Source organism: Protopterus annectens, chromosome 8.part0, assembly GCF_019279795.1.
Source record: "Protopterus annectens isolate FY-2018-M chromosome 8.part0, PAN1.0, whole genome shotgun sequence".
NCBI lineage: Eukaryota > Metazoa > Chordata > Ceratodontiformes > Protopteridae > Protopterus > Protopterus annectens.
Window position 1 is genome coordinate 818,341,154 of NC_056741.1, and position 13,863 is coordinate 818,355,016.

At 38.0% G+C, this 13,863-nt stretch overlaps 1 protein-coding gene and 1 long non-coding RNA gene across 2 annotated transcripts in view; one reads left to right on the forward strand and one right to left on the reverse strand.

Moving 5' to 3' along the window:
* The window catches only part of WAS (WASP actin nucleation promoting factor), a 749,592-nt gene that overhangs the window by 324,078 nt on the left and 411,651 nt on the right, over positions 1-13,863 (reverse strand). Inside the window, exon 5 of the mRNA XM_044080287.1 lies at positions 3,816-3,857. Coding sequence (XP_043936222.1) covers positions 3,816-3,857 — 42 coding nt within the window. The remainder of the gene's footprint in view (positions 1-3,815; positions 3,858-13,863) is intronic.
* The window catches only part of LOC122809072, a 514,410-nt gene that overhangs the window by 237,054 nt on the left and 263,493 nt on the right, over positions 1-13,863 (forward strand). The gene's annotated exons all lie outside the window — the stretch shown is intronic.

Consider the following 13,863-nt stretch of genomic DNA (forward strand, 5'->3'; position numbering starts at 1 on the left):
TGGATGGTGAGTGATTCTAGTAACTTTTCAAGCATATGGTAAATAATTTTTTCCATAGTTAGTTGAACATGGAGTAACTCAAGCATGTCATATTGTTTGACCAGCCTTGAGGTATGCTTATCCTTTATGTAGATAGATAGATACACCTCCTTCTTTTGCTCTTTCATGTTCAATGGATGGTCATAATGTACGAAAGATGTTATAGCCATGCACTGCCAGAGTGCTTTCCATGGCTTTGAACCATGTTTCAGTAACTGCATAGATTTCAGCATTCTCTGCTGAGGGAAGAGCTTCTAGGGAGTGCAGTTTCTTTTTGAGACTCCAAGCACTGAGCAGTAACAACTTTGTCCTGAATAGCTTTTGTTATGTTGGAAGGTTTGTCTGTTTGGGTTTGGCAATGCCTAAAAAAGGACTTGTAGAAGTGTATAATGTTTTGGCCACTATCCAAAAGCCTAGAGGTGACAGGTGAAGACCATATCGGGAAAGCAGCACTGCCTGTCAACCATGTCTTCCAAGGCTGACAAGTATTGAACCCCTTTGGAATGACACCAGTAGCTAAGCCAATTGTTAAATTTGATCATTTTCTGCTGGTACTGTGACATTATCCTTTGAAAAAGTAGAATGCTGCTCAGTGGTAGACTCATACCTGCCTGTGACACACATTTTGAGAGCTCAGTCATGTTTTACTATTTATATAGTCCAAGGAGGTATACCTCAGATCATTCATGCCCACATGGACTATGACTGACTCATATTGGTTTCTAGGGATAAATGACATGAGTGCTTGCATGATCTGGCAGATCCTGGCCCCTGATGGGCAACTAACTGTAACCTTCTCCTTCTGCAGCCTGGTAAGAGGGACATCAGTATGTTTCACAATGGAGTTTCCTATGACCAGAATATTGGGTTTCTCCTTATGGGCTTGGTAGTTGAGACACACTGAGATGTGGCTTTATGTGTTGCGATGGGAATTGTCTTGTTTGTGTGCATGCAGAGTTTCTGAGAACTGTGCTTGCCAGGCTTTTGAGGTTTGGGTAAGTTACATGTGAGCAGCTCCACATATGTAGGTCTATGTATGTTGTCCTTTGTGGGAGCTGTGAATGATGTGTATGAGTCACTGGCAACTTGTTTGTTGCTTTTTGTGTCTGTATGCGAGAGTCTGGCCTCCAGTGTCAATGTGTAACCACATCTGTCACATACTGTAGTTGTCTGTTCTAGAATTAAGTGGCTGTTAGTGTACATAAGCCAATTGTTAGATTACCTCAGGATGCCCATGCCCACCAAGCTAGATGAAGAAATAGCAGGAAAGTGCCCATCCATGGTTGCAGCTCCTAATATGTACTTGCAAGAGATAGGATTGGATTGGATTGTAACTGGATGAGGGAAGGGTGGTTACTTGGTATAATCTGCAGCTAACCTAACCAGCAATGCTGTCCAGCATTCAAACCAGATGTCCTTTGAGCAGTAATAGTCCTGGGAGCTGTAATAAGGTAAGGAAGATCTAAATAGTTCTAACTAAATGCATAAATGCAGCCATTGAGCAAACTAGTTGCCCCGTGTAACGCAGGACTAAGGTAGTATTCCGAGGTGGTTTTTAAACGTACATGTTTGGGTGCCAGTAGGATTCATAGAGATGAATCTAAAATTATGTCATTTGCATACTAAATGTGTAGATAGCCCTGAATTTATGCCAGTAAGTAGCAACTTACCATGAGAATTTGAAGTTGCGAAGGGAAGAAGAAAGGGAATATGTACTGCCATACATTTTAAAAGGAGGTGCAATTATTGACCTTTCTTAAAGAAAATTTTTAATGCATTTTAACGCTTCTGCATATGTGGACAAACTGCTGAATGGGGTCACTGGGGAAATGTTTCATTTTGGTGCTTGTGCTTACTTGGTCAAACTACTGAAGGGATCACTTGGGCAAATGGTTCAGTCTGATGCTTGTGCATACTTGGAGATAGTATTGAAGGGGGCAGTGGGGGAAATGTTCCATTTTGGTGCACTTTGTCAAACTACTGAAGGTATTGCTTGGGAAATACTTCATTTTGGTGCTTGTGCATATTTGGACATACTACTGAAGGGATCAGTGGGGGAAATGTTTCATGTTGGTGCCTATGCATACTTCAACAAACTAGTGATGGGATTGCTTGGGGAAATATTTCATTTTGGTGCTTGTGCATACTTGGTTAAACTACTGAAGGGATCACTGGAGGAAACGTTTCATTTTGGTGCTTGTGCATACTTGGTTAAACTACTGAAGGGATCACCAGAGGAAACGTTTCATTTTGGTGCTTGTGCATACTTGGTGAAACTACTGAAGGGATTGCTGGAGGAATGTTTCATTTTGGTGTCAGTGAAGTGCTTGTGCATACTTGGTCAAACTAGTGAAGGAATCGCTGGAGGGCATGTTTCATTTTGGTGCTTGTGTATACTTGGACATACAGTAGAGTGCCGATTATCCAAACTAACTGAGACCTAGGGCAGTTTGGATAATTAAACATACATTGAACTGGATAAGAAACGTTTAAAATCTTGTTTTTTTCTGCATGCAGGGAATACACTTTCAACCATTCAATAATTCCAGTGGACAATGAAGAATATTTTTCATAAACAAGCAGGCTGCAAGCTCAAAAAACTTGCATGAGTGAATATGTATAACATTTATATATTCAGATTTATGATTTTTCCTACCTGAAAACTTTGGAGAGCTGCGTTCAGATAACTGATGTTTCTGATAATCGACGTATGGATAATTGACTCTCTACTGTACTACTAAAGGGATTGGTGGGGAAATTTTTCATTTTGGTGTCTGTACATACTTGGTCAATCTACTTAACGGATTGCTGAGGGAATTGTTTCATTTTGGTGCTTGTGCATACTTAGACATACTACTGAAGGAATTGATGGGAGAAAGTTTTCATTTTGGTGCTTGTGCGTACTTGGTCAAACTACTGAAGGGATTGCCTGGGGAAATATTTCATTTTGGTGCTTGTGCATACTTGGGCATACTACTTAAAGGATTGGTGGGGAAGTGTTTCATTTTGGTGCTTGCACATAGTTGGTCAAACTACTGAAGGGATCACTTGGGGGAATGTTTCATTTTGGTGCTTTTGCATAATTGATCCAACTACTGAATGGATCACTGATGGAAATGTTTCATTTTGGTGCTTTTGCAATAGTCAAACTAATGAAGGGATCACTGGTGAAAATGTTTCATTTTGGTGCTTGTGCATACATGGTCAAACTACTGAATGGATTGCTTGGGGAAATGTACATTTTCTTTGTTCATGCTCCAGTTCTCTATGTACCCAGTACTGGACTGGAGTTGGGGGGGGTTAAGTGAAAATTGTTTTCATCTCTGCTTATGTTATTTCCACAGCTAGGGCATATGCTAGCATTGCCTGCCATGGACTTCTGGCAGTAAGCAACATTCTGCAGACATGCACAGTAAAAGAAAATGAAGCCTCTGAGAGATGCTGTGCAAAGTCAGGCTTACCTGGCTGGCCTGCTTCACTTTACCTAAACAAAGATAATCCATGCTTTTTTTCAAAGAAAGCATGTATATTATCTTTATGTAGTGAATGTCTTTCAAAAAATTAAATGAGCAAGACTCCTTTCCTTTGGTATAGGGAATGCTTAGCATACCAGTGTTCCCCCATGCTACGCCACTGAGTCAGCATGTATGATTTATATACAGATATTTCATAAAATACAGCATTCCTAAACATAATAAAATAAATCATATTTAGAAAAATTCAGGCTAAAACATATTAGGTTAAGCTCAAGCAAAAAGGCAAACTATATGACTCACCATCAGACACTGGTGGAGGTGGAGGCGGTAGTTGCCGTTTATCTGTAGTAAGAAAATAAATGTCTTTAGTATATACATGCAAGCAGAGTAAATGACTGAGTTACTGCAGCAGTAAACATACAAGGCATTGTATGTGGTATCATTTAGTAATAAATAATGGTCATGAAAATCAGAGTGAAGACAATTGAGTCACTGATGGCAGACCCTGGATTATGCCTTAGATTATGCTTGAATTATGCATTGCATCAGTATACTGTGGAACATTAGATATAAAACATTTGAGCTTTAATGCCCTAAGGAAGGGGAAAGGCTTAGACATACTTTCTCATCTAATATAACAAGTATTGTATTTTTGTGTCTGTGCCTATACAATACTGAAAGAAATACTATGAGTAACAATGGCAAGGCTTATGTTCATGGTGTGGCAAGGAATATGGTTTTGTATGCTGAGCTAAGAATGTTAAAAATGCAATCAGGAAGTATGAGAGGCTCATGGGGCCCACATTTTAGGAAGTGAGACAAAATAGCCAGGGAGCTATAAATAAATTGAAATTATATGGGGTATAACTGAATTAAAATAGAAAAATAGAAAAGAACAGAAATTTTAACTCATCCTCAGAGCAAAGTGAAAAAATGTATGTCTATAAAAGCAGTAAAAGAGTGACTCCAACTTAGCTTCACTCACTTGATTTGTTTTCAGTATATAAAGCTAACATCAGGTCTCAGAAACTAAAAGTAACATTAGCTTCCATCTCCATTCAGTCTCTCCAAGTCCCCTTGATATATAATAGAAGTTTCTCCAGCTTCAAAGCAGATCAAGAATGAAGTCCTTGTAATAACTAGTGAACACTTTCAATTCATTTTTCAGGGATGATAGAATAGTATTTAAAATGTATGCACAATATAATTTGGCAGGTTTGATAATAGCAAATATGTGCAAGAAATTACTGTGTGTGTATACATACGTGCAACAGTATATTTTTGTGCTTTCTAATCTTAGTTTTTCAGCTGCAATATGCCATTAGCTGTACCTTGGACCTTCTAATCTGATGAGTTTAAGGTATAGTGGGAGCAGCACTGTACATTCCAGGACACATTGTTCTTTACATGTACATCGCCTGGTCCTATTGTATACAGTGAGTTTTTGATGACTACACATTTTTCCTTGTACCATCCATTTTTTTGCTGCAGTGCTTCAGATATTACAATCTTGGTTAACACCAGAAAAAAACAATGAATACAGATAATTGTATTGTATAATACACCACATTTTGTATATCTAGCCTATCTTAAAAATTCATCATTATGACAGTCTGCCCTCTCTCCTCAGTTCATTCTAGATATAATTTAATATTTGTCTTAAACACTTAATCCTTTTAACTTTTTTTCATTAATAAGTGAACTAGATTCCAGCCTAATCCACAGTTAGTGAATGTTTAAAAAAGTAATTCACCATTACTTCATGACTTCTGTCTCATAGTTATCACGAGACTTGGAAATTCTCCTGCAACTTTCTGATTTCTCTGAGAAGATACCACCTCCATAGAAATTCACTGCAATGTGCAAAGGTGCTTTGGGATAGTCAACCAACATGTACTAAAGGAGGTAATATAAGACTTGTCCTAACATCTGCATTCTTTATTCAGTTATTTTTTATATGGTCAAGATATCAGAGGTCAAACTTCATGAGTGGGGTGTGTGTGTGCGTGTGTGTGTGTGTGTGTGTGTGTGTGTGTGTGTGTGTGTGTGTGTGTGTGTGTGAGTGTGTGAGGGGTGAGGGTGGGGTGGAGCAAATAGCCAGAGTCCAACTCTCGATCCTTTTTCTTAGTAACTGTGTGGGATTTCTGTGTCACATGGTGTATTCAGTAGTGGGGACCAAAGACAAACTAAGAGAAGAGAGATTCATGTTAATGTCATAGCTAGCATAGATTTCAAGGAGTGTAGAACAGTAGGTTGCAGAAAATTTGGCAAGTACACAAAGCCATTTCATGATTATGTTGTGTGTATTACAGCATAACTGAAAAATCCTTTATGTCACTGCATTGATGGTCTTGTAGGTTAACAGAATTCCTCTCTCTCATTTATCATTCCCATCAACAAAATGCGATGAAGTTCCTTCCCCTTTGCGGAAGACTCTATCCAACTGGGTTACATGTAGATGTATAGGTATAGACAAAGATGGGGAAATGGCTGGGTTTCATTGTGGGTCTAGAGTCAAAGGCCTGAGGTCAGGCTAGGAGAGAGAGAGAGAGAGAGAGAGAGAGAGAGAGAGTGTGTGTGTGTGTGTGTGTGTGTGTGTGTGTGTGTGTGTGTGTGTGTGTGCATGTGTGCGTGTGTCTGTGCATGCACACTGGGAGGGGGGGGTTAAGACAGCAGAGAAATACCAGTACCTGTTTGGGGTTAATCTTTTTTATTAAAATTATTAGCTGTGTTTCTTTCTATTGCTCTAAAACTATACTGTATATTCTACTTTACAAAATGTGAAAATATTGACATGTATGAAAAAGAAACAAAAGAAACTGTGCCAAACTCAGGTAAAAACTTGGTTTATTAAAATAAAATATAAAAGAAATATAGTTAGTCAGTCAGTACTTTTGTATTATAAAAATAGACTTTTTCAGACCATTATAACATAAAACGACAATATATAACACATAATTTTGTCAACATATTAATGTTTAAGTGACTGTTTCTTAAGCCTGGCTTTAGAACTGAAATAATTATTATATCTTTTAGAAGGATTAGCATTTACCATAGTTTGCTGCGTATATCATTAACAATCCAGAGCATTAGTTAAATCACCTCTTTTCAAATCTCCCATAACAACATTTAGACATAAAACAAAAACCTTTTAAAATTATTGCATACCACTGATTGCTTATATAAATGCATTCCTTTTATCTTTTTTATAAACATCTTGCATTCCTACCAAAATAGAAGGCTTGGCAAGTAATACAAAAAACATTGCATATAACATTACTATGGGTACAGTTAAAGTAACCAGGGGCCTTGTAACTAGTAAAAGTGCTCTCAAAATAAATTTATTTATTTATTTATTTATTTAACATTTGTTGACCGGGAATGTCCGACTAGGTTCCACAGAGCCTGTTTTCAGCGGAGGCCCGGGGAGAAATGTTCCAGATGCATGTCTTTGCATATTTTAAATATTAAATATTAAAATGTATTTTAAAAGAGAGATTGCCATCATAAATAGCTGTATTATTAAGTTCCCCTTTTCTGCTGGCATTAGCAAAAAATCATTTTTAGTCCTCAAAAGTTGACTTTGAAACACACTGCATGTACTAAGTAATATATTTGGTATTTTTAAGATATGCATTTTTTATAGCACACTTCCTGATGATATGCAAAATTGCTGATAAATGTACAACATAAAAGAAAAAGCAGAAGTGCCATGGAATACGATACTGTTCAGGACAGGCAGCTGTGCAAAGTATAGAGTCATACATGCTGCTGCTAGACTGCATATATAGCACAGAACTCATATAATTGCACATACCAACAGCCCCTCAGACTGAGCAACCTGGCTGGCCATGTCAAATTATACATACATAGTGCAGACCAAGAACAAGTGCAACGTAAAGAGTTTCATGTTAATGCCATGGATAGTAAAAATTTTAAGGGGTATATAGCAGTATTTTGCATAGAATTTAGCACATTGAAGTACAGCATAACTAAAAAATCCCCCATATCATTGTATTGATAGTTATGTAGGTCAGCAGAACTCCACTCTCTTATATATTCCATTGGGTTACATGAAGATACATAGGCAAAGCGTAGGAAAAGAATTGGTTTCAATGGCGGTCTAAAGCCTGAGGCCTGTGGTCAGGCAAGGTGTGTGTATTTTTTGGGGGGGATTAAGGCAGCAGACAAATACTGGAATGTGTTGATTAAATCCTTTTTCCTTAAAATCATTCCTTTGTTGTTTTTTTGTTCTGTTGCTTCAAAAATACATTGTAAATTCTAATGTAGAAATGTGAAAATATTGAGATGTCTTTTGCTAACATAAATAGTTGCATCATTAAGTTCTGTTTTGTGTTGGTGTTAATATGAAATCATTGTAATGTTCAAAAATGTCAATCAGGGTACGGTACGTGATATATTTAGTATCTTGAAGAATGTATTTTTGTACCACATCCCCTGATAATATGCAAAGTACAGTTGGTAGATGTACGGCATAAAGGAGAACTCAGAGAAGTGCCATGGAAAACTGTATTGTTTAGGACAGACACCTGTATACAGTTCAGAGTCACATGTGCTACTGCCAGATTGCACATGCAGCACAAAACTGATATAGTTACACATACCAGCAGCCCTGCAACTAATCAGCTTGGCTGACCATGTCAAATTATATATTGTTAAGTGGTAATCTACATTCCTAACATTTGTGAATACATTACAGGACTGCATATAGATGTGTCTTCAGTTGTCTCTGTAATTAATGGATGCTCCCTAGTTTCACTAATCATTTTAATGCAAACTGAATATTGATGGGCGCAAATAAGATTTTAAATATGTATGTTAGACTACCTTCCCCAGTAAGTCTACATTGTTAACTCCGATCTCTAAAGAGAAGCGTAAACAATACTTCTGCAGTGAAAACTGTACTGTGTGATACAGAAACACAGGCAATAACATGAGATGGTACGTCAGGTCAAATTAAACTTTGTGTAGCTTTCCGTTTGCAAAAAGCACTCAGTAACTCACCAAGTCTCTCATACTGATTTAAACAAATGTATGCAGGCACGCCGGATTTAGATACTTATATTCTTTAAGCTTTCCTTATGATTTATAAATCTAAAACCACTCGCATATGCATTCACTATATGTGTTCTTTGATTTCTGAATCACACTAATTTACTCTGGTAGGCACTGATCTTGTGTACAACAATTATATACTGTGTAACTTTAAATCCTTCTTATAAATAAATCACAATTACTCACCTATTCAGTGTGTAGATCTTTTCTACTGGGTTAACATAAATCACTCATACACTGTGTAGTAAACAAGGTTATTCTATTTTAAATACACGGAAAGCCCATACATTGATTTCTATATGAATTTTAAGAAATAACTTGTAGGGTTCTGTCTCTTCAAACCTATCACACTTGTGTTTAATATTTTGTTATATTTCTGCACTAATCTTTTGTTATATTTTTGTATGGGGGCTAGTTATATATACTAAAATAAATTGATCTTTTTAAATTTTTTTATTTACAATTTTTATAGACTGCATTAGGTTACTAAAACTGGAAGGAAAATGAAGATACTGACATAAATGCACAAGTATCCTATGAAGGACCAATACTATAATAAATATAAAGTAAAATGTAAATTACTTAAATAAAACTCAGGAAAAACACTGAAGTTAAAATTAAGCATAATCATGATTATCTGCAAAATAATTAAACATACATGTTGCCATTTAAAACATTAAGTCTGGAGTTAAATTTTGTGCATTAGATATGGTTCAAAGAGAATTAAACAGATAATATATATTTTATATGAATTTAGAATTAAATTTCAGTGTATTCATTTATGCTCAAAGAGCAGCAGGTTTTCTCCAGGTGCTCCACTCCCCCCCCCCCCTCACATTCTAAAGACGTGCAGTAGGTAGATTTTCTAAATTGGCCATAGGTGTGAGTGTGCACATGAGTGAGTAATATAAAAGCACAACTGCAATGGGGATAGCCACCTGGCATTGTGAACCATGGCTCTAGATGATTGCCACTGTTGTAGTGTTCCTCCAACACCATGTATTTCTAGCACCAAAAAGGAAGCCAATCTGGTGGTCCCCTGCCATAAACAAAATGTACAACAGAAGGAAGAAACTGTTGCAAAAGAGAGTAAAATCCCATGAGTGGAGGAGCTCCCTGGTCAGCATCAGTAAGAAGCTGAGCTCCCTTATAAGATCCTCCAAAGCTAGGTACGAAAACAAAATCGCCACTAATTCTAATAACAACCACAAAGCATTCTATAGCTATGTCAAGAATCTCGATGGCAACACCCAGATCTGCTCTGAGTTACAGCACAATGGCACGAAAATTACAGAACCAACTGATATTGTCAACATCCTGGCAGATAGGTTCAGTGCTAACTGTACCCCCCCCCTTACCCCCTAAAGGGCCCATATCTATACAGGAAGAATGCAGAGTCCCTGTAATCACAACTATGCAGGTAAAAGCTGCAGTCTCTAAAGCCAAAAACACAGCATCTGTGGGACCAGACAACATCCCAGGCTACGTTTTACATGAACTTCAAAATGAACTGGCTCCCCACTTAAGCACCATGTTCAATAACAGCCTCGGATCAGGCTTTGTGCCCACTGAATGGTGCACAGCAACAGTTATCCCACTCCACAAAGGGGGAGCCACCACTGAACTATCGACCTATTAACCTGAGGAGCCTGGTCTGCAAGGCCATGGAACGTATCATCGTGGAACTCATAAACAAAGACATTGTAACCTCCAAACTCTGCATCCCACCCAGTTTGGGTTTGTGAAAGACAGATCATGCCTCCTGAACCTGATCGACTTCTTTGAAGCAGTCACCAAAGCCGTAGATGAGGGTAAGGTAGTTCACACAGCCTATCTTGACCTTGCCAAGACTTTCGACACCATCCCCCATTCTGGAATTATAGCTAAACTCACTAAACTAGGTATAAATCCCTACATCACAAGATGGGTTGCCAACTGGCTCACTGACAGAACCCACACTGTAAAAGTTGCAGACTCCAAATCTGACCTCAAAGCAGTGACAAGTGGAGTACCACAGGGTTCCATCCTGGGACCTCTCCTGTTTGGTATCTACTTCTCTGAAGTACAGGCTAACACATAAGGCCACTGGCTAATGAAGTTTGCAGATGACTGCAAACTAGGAGCCATAGTCAAGTCCCCAAATGATGTGGACATCCTACAGAAGGGCCTCGCTGAGACAGATGCCTGGTGTCAGAGCCATGGCCTCAAGCTCAATGCCAAAAAGTGCAGTGTCATCCCCTTTGGTAAAAACTCTGTACCTATGAACTACCACATAGGCAGCAATCTTCTTAACACTGAATGTGTGATAAGAGACCTTGGGACCCAGGTGGACAGTAGTCTCTCCTTTGATAGTCACATCACCACAGTAGTCAGGAAGTCCTTCTACATGGCACCTCATCATAAAAGGGTTCTCATCCAGGAAAAAAGAGGTCATTGTTCCCCTCTACTCGACGCTCATTAGACCCATTATAGAGAACAATGCCCCTCTTGGAATGTACCTCACAAGACATCTGCAGCAGCTGGAAAGGCCACAGAAGTACCTCACAAAGAGGATTACTGGCCTCAAACAAATGCCCTACACTGACCGCCTCAAAAAAAATCCTGCTTTACTCCATTGTATATCACCTACTCCGAGGTGATCACTGCCTAACATATAAAGCTATGTCAAACCCAGAGTTGTTGGACATGCTACACCTAAAGAAATCCCAATCCCTCTGAGCTTAGGTCTAGGGACCTAAACCTTGTCACCACAATAAACAGGACATGCTGGAAGGATAGATCCTTGTCCCAGAGACTTCCCATACTCTGGAACAGGCTACCCATCTATGTCAAGCAAAGTTCTTCATTAGCACTCTTCAAGAAAAATCTTGATGAGTGGATGGGAAATAGGAAATAAACCCCAGGGATCACTTCTGTGTCTCTGCTCAACAGTGGCACAGGAAAATAACTTTCTTGGGTGGCGTAAGCCAGGAAACCTTGTTGGCTAGGCTTATGTAGGCCCTTGGGCCGATAGCCTAGTACCTACCTATGAACCTATGCGCAAAAATGGAAAAGGGGTTGTGGATGGATGGATGGATGGATAGATCTAAACAGGCAGCACTGGGGATATTTTACAATTAAATGTAATATACAGTTTTATAAAAAAAAATGATAAAATAGTAATGAAGGACTGTCAAAGAAGGTAGGAGAGGGGCATTGAATCAAGAGAGATGGTGACAGTTGACATAACATCCTGACCGCATTTATAAAATCGGGAAAAAGATGATGATGATGATGATAATCTCCACCAATACCCCTAACAAAATGAAATGAAAACAGCACGTTCTCATTCCACCTCCTTACTACAGAAGTTTGAACAGAAACTGGAAAAAAATACTACAACCACAATACAATTGGAATATGGCTTATTTCACTTGTTTGTTCCTCCAACAAAACTCCAAAATAATCCCAAACACTATCTAACAGGATCTGACTTTTTATTCTCTGATCACATCAGTCTAAACCTCACTGTCTCATTTTAATTAGCTACCTATAAAAGAACATGCAAAACTCCTCCTTTTTAGACTCATATACCCACTTAGCTACAACTTTTTTGTAGTAAATGAACAACTTATAAACTGCAGTCTGTTGCAAACAATGTAACTGTTCTATCAAGAATGTCTCCAACATTATTCTCCATGAACAAAATGGAATGCTCATCAAAATAATTGTGTATCCAAAGTTAGTATATATTTTACAAGGACTGCTTATGAGGATTTCGTGCAAATTTATGTGTAAATGGGACAGAAAAATATTGTCTTTCCTATGGTTTCCATAGTCTCCTAGAGGTTTTTAGCATGTAAAAGTTAAGTGCTCCACTGTGTTTTGATTTATATCACTGGGATAGCAATGCCCTGAGGGTTCCTAGAATGGTAGATACTTTATTATTATCTGTCCTATCACTATCAACACTACCTCCCTATAAAAGTGTTAGAGGATTAAACAAAGTTATGTTATTGCCAGCATTTAAATTTGTTTTGCTACTTTAAAAAGTTAAATATGATTCATTCCTATCGATAGACAAACACGTTATTTTCTACTTATGATTCTGTCCATTAATATATAGATCTGACAGCGGGGTTCCTTTTGCTTCTCACACCATTAGGTGTTCCTCCAGGATTTTTCCCTTACAACAATCCTTTCCTTGGAAGCAATTGATGAATAGTGGCATTTACTTTATATGTCAGCTATTTGAGGACACAACCCTTAAAACGCTTGAACACCTTTCATCCATTCTTTTTGAATAAATGTGAATTATTTTACTCACTTGGCCTTTGTTTGTGGTTAAAACACCTTTCATCCATATTCTGTCTTTCTCAGGTTCATCACCTCTTTTACCTGCAGCTAGCATTCTTAATTTGTAGTAAAACCAACAATAAACAGTTAATAAATATTATTTCTTCTCCCTTATGTCAGAAATGCTAAAAAATACCCTCTATGGATATCCGAAGGGACCTATCTGTTTTGTATACTCAACTTTCTGGGCTTTAGCACCATGGAGATCTGTATATTAAAGAAAGAGGGACTGTGCTAGCTGAGAAACAGCTGACACATATGAGAGCTTTCCTTCAACTCACCTCATCACCTAACTGATGACTGCATGCCTGGAAGTCTCTCCATATGTAATTTGTAATGCCTGAAATAATATCTAAAATGTATCCTTTTACAAAACCATTATTCTGGAGATGTCAAGATCAAGATACTGTGGTTTCCTGAATACATATCATATGGGAATATCTTAGAATTCACTCATCGGAAAGCATTCTGGGAATATACAGAGAAGCTCCTATACTCTGGAGACCTTATAAAGTTGATTTAATTATATATTGAAATGATCTTGAGGTGAACAAGTCTAACATATTTCATATTAATCTGCTGGCAGCAAAGAAGACAATCACTTGCTAGTGGAGGAAGCATGACCCTCCCCAACTTAAGAAGTTCTGGCAAATATTACAAAAAATTCTTCATGTTCTGTTGTTCCTCTGTCAGCTTCCTCCAGTAAATTCCAGCCCCCTCTTGCCTATTCACTGTGCATCTAATTACAGTCATTCCTGTTGGGAAAAATATCCTTTCACCATTCCCGTGTTGGTTCAGTTCTTTGAATACTTTTTGTTACTTTATGAATGTAATATTCTTTATGACTGTTGTTATTCTCCTTAAGAAACTGTATCCACAATTCCACACTCTTCTTATTTCTTGAACCACCCACCCCACTTCATCATCATCTCTTTCC